The sequence below is a fragment of the Gambusia affinis genome, linkage group LG04 (genome assembly GCF_019740435.1).
Source record: "Gambusia affinis linkage group LG04, SWU_Gaff_1.0, whole genome shotgun sequence".
Taxonomy (NCBI): Eukaryota; Metazoa; Chordata; class Actinopteri; order Cyprinodontiformes; family Poeciliidae; genus Gambusia; species Gambusia affinis.
In genome coordinates this window covers 6,198,562-6,205,752 of record NC_057871.1, presented here as the reverse complement: position 1 = coordinate 6,205,752, position 7,191 = coordinate 6,198,562, and the positions used below count along the sequence as shown (strand labels likewise).

At 36.6% G+C, this 7,191-nt stretch overlaps 1 protein-coding gene across 2 annotated transcripts; it reads left to right on the top strand.

Annotated features, from left to right (window-relative positions):
- The first annotated feature begins 1,297 nt into the window (after positions 1–1,297).
- Positions 1,298–5,926, top strand: lg04h6orf120 (linkage group 04 C6orf120 homolog). 2 transcript variants are annotated; one of them, XM_044113536.1, is made up of 3 exons: positions 1,298–1,316; positions 2,752–2,873; positions 3,937–5,926. In XM_044113536.1, the coding sequence occupies exon 3, from the start codon at positions 3,968–3,970 to the stop codon at positions 4,508–4,510; it is 543 nt and encodes a 180-aa protein (XP_043969471.1). In that variant the 5' UTR covers positions 1,298–1,316; positions 2,752–2,873; positions 3,937–3,967; the 3' UTR covers positions 4,511–5,926. The 2 variants fall into 2 exon arrangements, with proteins under 2 accessions (XP_043969471.1, XP_043969474.1); XM_044113539.1 differs by lacking the exons at positions 1,298–1,316; positions 2,752–2,873 and adding an exon at positions 3,003–3,150.
- Positions 5,927–7,191: the final 1,265 nt, after the last annotated feature.

Below are 7,191 nucleotides of genomic sequence, written 5' to 3'. Positions count from 1 at the left end.
TGAGTGCAAAACCTTTTTGATATTCCGCTAATGTAAAAAACAAAAACACAATTGCGTTGTTCCATTAAATGAGAAACAATTAAAATGACACCTGAACAAGTTTGTTCACGCAATAAGTCATTAAAAAAACATGCTGCGCCATCCTCCTCTGACCACTTCCTGTCGTTTTCTTCGTCGTTTTCGCCAGTAGTAATGTCTAAATGTTGATCACATGACCCGTGTGATGCGAAAAAAAAGTTTCCATTAAGAAAGAAACCAATTAAAATCACACATGATGTGAATCACAAGTTTGTTCACGCAATAAGTCATTAAAAAACATGCTGCGCCATCCTCCTCTGACCACTTCTTGTCGTTTTCTTCGTCATTTTCGCCAATAATGACGCCGGCTGTTGATCATGTGACTTGCTATGCGAAAAATAAATTTCCGCTGCAGTTTTGAGAAATAAACTAATTTCGATACGGCTGAAAATTTGCCTCATCCTAACGCAAAAACTTACTGAAAACATTAGTTTTTGTTTGAAATTGTCGTGTGTCCATTAAGCAAATATATTTTCCTAATATGGAATTTGTGCAATTATAAGGCTAATGGAAATGCAGCTACTAAGACTCTTTCCATCCTAAAATAAGTTTTACTTGTTAAAGCAACAGTTGTGGTCCATAATAGGGGCTAAAACTCTTTAATGAATTCACCCACAACCCCAGAGATGCATTTAGAATTAGACTATCAACCATTTTGGTCCATCGATGAATGAGCTGGTTGTTTTTGTAAACTAAATATTATAAAAAATAATCCAAGCAACTGTCAAGAAGCTTATTACATCCTGTAGCAACTTGCTTTGGAAGTTGGGCAATCTGAGTGTGGGAGAACTGGTCTAGTCTGAACAATTATAGATCAATTCCCAATTAGGAAATCATAAAACAGTTTAGTTAATTTGAGAAATTCAATCTAAAAAGTTGAACTAATTCCTTCATTTTTTGCAGGTTTCCAAAACAAGTGAATATAGTGGAAAATGACTATTTTTGTCCATTTTAGAAAGAGAAACTCATATTTATGGAAGGTTGAGTGCAAGGAAAAAAAAATAGCAGCAAGAGTTTGTGTGAGCTTCACTGAGACTTGAGTCGCCGCATCAAGAACTGCTTGGAGAAACGGAACTGGACTGATGCTTAGTGGTCCAAAATCTTTGTTTCCAGAGTCTGGAGGAAAAGGAGCCACACTGCTGGGACCAGAACCGCAGGAGCATCACTTACTGCAATATTGGATGTAAAAAGAGCCCCAACCAAGCAGAGTGGATAGAAGTAAACATACTTTTCAGAAGGTTGACGTTTCTCTTTAAATGTTTTTATTGATCTAATTCAATATTCTGTTTTTCTGAGTTCAAGTTTTTATTTGTTAGCCATAATTATACAAATTTAAAGAATAGGGTTGAATGATTCAAGATATTGTTTTATAGATTAATTTCTGTTCATTTTGACTGAGGGAATCTAGAAGGACTCTGATACTTCCAGGTAGTCTTTGTACTTGATAAAACCAAGTGGACCAGTGGAAGAAGGTCAAATCATGACTGACTTGATTCTCTGAGACTCTCCAGACTCGAGAACCTTAAAATCTAAAACAAATGCATTTTTATTTTTTGAGTATTTTAGACCTCTGAGCAACAATCCTGTCCTGTTAGACCCATGTAGGATACATCCAGTGTTTCTAGTTGTTATGAATTGCTTGACAAAAATATTTTCCATCACACTTTTCCTTCCACTCAACTTTCTAATACTCATGTAATTTCCTTGGATGCAGACTTAGCAATGTCTTTCCTTGTGGAGATAATCAGTCAGCAGTTATTTCGATTTATAACACTGCTTTTCATATTGTGAAAAAGGAGCTAGGAGTTTATGGGTCTATGCAGCACAGAAATTCCACATTTATTTTGTGTTTTTAAATCACTAATGATGAAAAAGCATGAGTTGAAAACATCTTGATTCGGTTTGAAATATAGCATTAATAAAATAATCAACATATTGGGTTTGATAAAAAGTGCCCTAATTGCCTAATGGATCTAATTAGCATCATACATAAATGAATAATGTTCCAGTTTATAAACTAAATAATTTAATATCTCTGACAGTAGCAGTAACAACATTTTTTGTACAATTAGACTCGAGAGTAAAAGGAAATCTCAAAATACTGCTTTGATTTTTTTTATTTTTTTTATAAATAATATCAGACAAAAAAAGGGTATTTAATGAGTAGAATGGGGGAAAAACACATACCGTAGTTACAAAATAACACTTTTCCAAATCAAACTTTTAAGTACAAAATGTAATAAAACTAACATTTTATGTATCATAAGTAAATGTTACAGGTTACTTCAGAGGCTTTTTGGGAACAAATTACTTGGAGGAGGAGTTTTATTGCACTATATTTTGAAATTTTACTTGAGAAATATAATTGTGAAGCATTGCTGGTCTTACTTGAGTAAAATTACTGGACCCTCTACCCTTTGTGATGAACTTCACTGAATAAAGAACAAGATTGTTTTAACTAAAAATGCACCAGACACAGACAAACCCACAGTTTATGTCAAAGTGAGACCTCTTCTTTATTCACAAGCTCTGTTGTTCTGATGTTATTTTCTATTTGCTGATTTCTTTATAATAAATTAAAATTTGTATATATAGAGAAATATATTTTTAGTTTTCAGAAAACCCTCAACATAACGCTTTAAATCCCACCTCTGAGTGCATATCGTCCTGCAGGTGAGTCTCCCTTCCTGAGCGGTAGGTGGCGGTAGAGAGCCACTGTTCGACATAGAGGAAGTGAAGAAGCGAACTTGCTGTTAGCTGTGCTAACTGGAAGATGGCTTGGAAACGACAGCTGTGTGAGTAACATTAACGTGCTAAATTCCTGCGTACAGTATGTTGAATTTGAATTGCAACCTCAGTGTCTTAACGCATTGTAGAGTTGTTTTTAAATATAATTGTTACGAATATTATGAATCTTAAAACTGCACCGGTCCGCAGCTGTTAGCTGATAACGGATTAGCATGAAGCTAGGGAACAAGAATTGCTCTGGTTTTGTTGTTCTGAGTTTGACGTGAATTGTTCATCAAACTAGTAGGTTGATTTGAACAAACTACGAACAGACTACATTTTGAAGTGATTTTTGAATTAGTTTTGTTAACGTTTTAAGTATGTTTAATGCATAGATCAAAGGTCAGAACAGTCGGTGAAGATGAAACCAAGCTGTTTATTTTTAACTTTGCGTTGACTAGAAGATTAAGAGTAAACAGCGAGCACTATTCGCTTAATCTTATAACTTTTAGCTATTTCAGAAAAAAAAACCATATAAATTAAATCCATTTTGACGTAAGTTTGAGACCACTGTTGAATGTCTTTACATTCAACAGATGGGTCGCTTATGGGGTGATGTAAAATAAATTATCTAGAACAGTGTTTCCCAACCCTGGTCCTCAAGGCACACTGACCTGCATGTTTTAGGTATTTCCTTGCTTCAGTGCAGCTGATTTCAATTGATGACTGATTAACAGGTTGAATCAGGCACATTGTGTGCCTTGAGGACCAGGGTTGGGAAACACTGGTCTAGAATATGAACAAAACAATGGAGATTATTGTTGATTTCAGGAGAAACAAATTTAGTTTAAGGAGTATTTCAATCATGAAAGAAGTAGTGGAGGAGGAATATAAATTTCTCGGAAGAAAATGCATGAATTAAAACAAAACGTAAATTCCCTTTGGGAGTAAGAAAGTATTTTTTGTGGAGTGTTCTGTGAAAAATTAGAGTTTATTAGTCTCATTATCAATATATTACTTGAGAATGGATTCAAAATTACAATATTATTGTTTATTGCAATTAATTTATTGTGACAAGCCTAACAATGGTTGTATTGCCCAGCTCTAGTTTATACGTTGAATGTTTTGCAGGCTGTCTGGCGGACTGACAGATGCATTCACCATGATGCTGGGCCACGCCGCGCTGCTCGTCGCCCTCTTCCTGCCGCAGGCTGGAAGCTTCCTGAGCCCTGACGAGGATGATGGCATTCCTGAGGAGTGGGTTCTGCTCCACGTGGTCCAGGGTCACATTGGAGCCGGGAACTACAGCTACCTCCGCCTCAACCATGACGGACGCATCATCCTGCACATGCAGAGCCTCACAGGTGATGCAGACCTGTACGTGTCTGACAAAACGCTCCACCCGAACTTTGACACCTACAAGCTGCAGTCGGTGACCTGTGGCCATGACGTGGTGGTCGTCCCCGGCGACTTCAAGAGGCCCGTGGGGATCGGCGTCTATGGCCACCCGTCGTACCATGAGAGCGAGTTCGAGATCCGGGTGTTTTACGACCAGACGGTGCCGCAGGACCCGTTCGAAAAGGGGTCGGACGGACAAAATTATAAGAAACCCCCCCAGGGAGCGGATAACTTTCAAGAGGAGGAATCAATCTTTTGGACTATACTGATCGGCCTTCTAAAGATTATACTTGAAATTTTGTTTTGAAGTTTGTTGCCGCTATGATGCTGGGAGACAGATTGGCATTTGACTTGGTCAGCACTGAAAATAAAATGTCTACTATGATATCCTCCAGAGCTAATGCCTTTTTAAATTGCAGTCAAACATACAGAAATAACCAGGTAGTGGATAAATTCACTGGGAACTTTGCTTTGGGCGCACCGAGTTCAGGTGTCTGGCTGATCTGCCAATTCCAAGTTTGGTTGGTACTGATTTATTTTTTTGTCTGAAATGTAATTGAATATAGCAAGAAAGTTGCTAGGGTGACTATTGCGAACTGTGAACATGCAGATATGAACAGTGGGCGGGGCTGACAGTCAAACCTCTCTCCAAAACGAGGACAGTAGTTGATTTTTGGTGGATAAGATCAGCCGATCACCAATCTCCCAAAATTTAGGAAACTTGCGCCGATTAACTGACTGTTTGATTTATCGGTGCACACCTAGTGATGTCTGACACACGTCAAACTCTGATCGATCGCTGTCACTTCACACTTTGCTTTGGTACGACGGAGCGTTAGGGCCAGACTGGGAGAATTTGGTTTTCAGAAATTATGAGGAAAAAAAGGGATATCAGAATAAAGCAGTAATAATACCAGAATAAAGTAATAGTTTTATGAGAAATCCTACAGGAAAAAAAATTACCACTGTGTTGAGCATTTTGTGAAGTTGTAAAAATAAGGAAATCAATTTATTATCAGTAGCAGGACTTTAAAACAACCGTCTATCAAAAAAAAAAAAAAATCGCAAAAGTTTGCTTTTTTCTCATAAAAACTTTTTTCTTGTAATTTTACCTCTTTATTTTGCTGAAATTACTTTATTTTCATAATTTACAAAAATAACCTCAGTCTGTCCCTTGTACTCTGTCACACTTTGTCTTCTGGGGAGAGTGAAATGTTTTCATCCGTTACCTCCTGGAAATCTGACTGCAGTCCACGTGGGCTGGGATTTAAAATTTAAAACAAAACATGGAGTATGAACTAATTTTACAACATACTGACAGTTTGCAACAGCAGGTGAAGGTCGGGCAGAACTGCTTAAGCCAGGTGTGTCCAAAGTGTGGGTCGGGGGCCATTTGTGGCTCTTCAACTGAGTTTTTTCTGGCCATCAACTGTAGTTGATATACATTTATTAAACTTTATTTTTAATCAGGGTAAAATTATTAATGTCTCCTCAGAGACTTGCACTAAAAAACTGACTTTACTGCACTCAAATCAACTTTTTTAAAATTTAATTTATTAAACTTGGATAAATATAGCAAGACTTTTGAAAGGAATTTACCCAAATCTTGTTTTTGTAACAGAGGATAAATTTACATCTAGAAAACTGGATACTTTTCAGTTACAGTAAAAAAGCAAAATCCTTCTTGTGTTTTTGATCTATGACAAATAACAACCCTTACCTATAAAAAAAAAAAATCAGACTACTTTATTTGCTTGATTTATTTATTTACTTTTTATTTTATGATTCTGGCCAGTGTAACAAGAAGTTTGGACACCCCTGCTTTATGCTTCATTTAGCTGGAAAAACCGATCATTCCAGTCTTTTCTCTTATTCGTGATGAAAGTAACTTTAAACAGCATTATGCCACCATTACCAAGCCTACTTCCTAAACAGAAAGTTTCAAAAGAAGACATATAACTTTATAAAGTTGATGGTTTTTGTCTCCTTTAACTTTACAGAAGATGGTTTTATGAGCCTAGAAGGAGGTACTTACGTAGTATTAACATCTAGTATGTTTGAATTAATATGAAATTCTGTAACTGAGTGATGTAGCTGTAATTTCTCACATGAATGAATGAATCAAATCACCAGGATCTGTGAAGGTTGAATACCCAGATTTATTTTTTAAAGCAGACTCGCTTTGTTCAGAGGGATCTTTTTTGCTATGTGTTAGTATTTAGACTCCAGAGGACATTTTGCTAACATGCTAGCACATTAAACCACTGTTGTTGTTTTTTTTAATTTACATAATTTTTGCCTGTTGGACAAGCTGTTTTGTTTTTATTCTCCAGTGCTTGAGTACAAGAAGACATGTTACCACTGAGCAGAAAAAGTTCAACAGTGCCTTAAAAACTCAGTCCTCAATGCTGTTTGTCGTTTTCTAGAAGATTAAGCTAGCTTTCAAAATAAAAACTATGTTTCACATATTTTGTCTTCTGACCATTTTATCACAAACCTTTGTACTACACTTTGCTTCATACAAAAAGATGAAGTTTTTTTTTTTTTTAAGTTTAATCTCAGTTATGAAACTCATCGCAAATGACGTCACTATTGCCCGGATGTTCAGAAGAAAGCATAAACAGAATGGCAGTTACTGAGGCGTTGAATATTTTAATTTTGCTAACGTTTGTCCGTTTGCAGCAGTTAAACGTTAAACGCAGTAAAACCTGTAAGTTGTTTATATTTGTGCTGAAAACAACAGTCTTCCACTGCGGTAATGCACCATTTTCGTTGTTTGCCAGCCGCCAAAAAACATCAAAAAAGGTGAGGAAGAAGAAGGGTCGGACAAAACAGCGTCCGAGGCAGACGAACGCCTCAGTGGTTGAGCGACATTTTAGATCTCTATCCCTTGCTTTCATACTTTGACTTTCAATATAATCCATTAAATATCCCTTCCTGCAGTCTCTGAACTGTATTTGTCAAATTCTTGGCAGCCATTTTTCTTTC

What these genes read in the sequence shown, in the direction of transcription:
- lg04h6orf120 (XM_044113536.1), top strand. Translation starts at nt 3,968, where the DNA reads ATGATGCTGGGCCACGCCGCGCTGCTCGTCGCCCTCTTCCTGCCGCAG.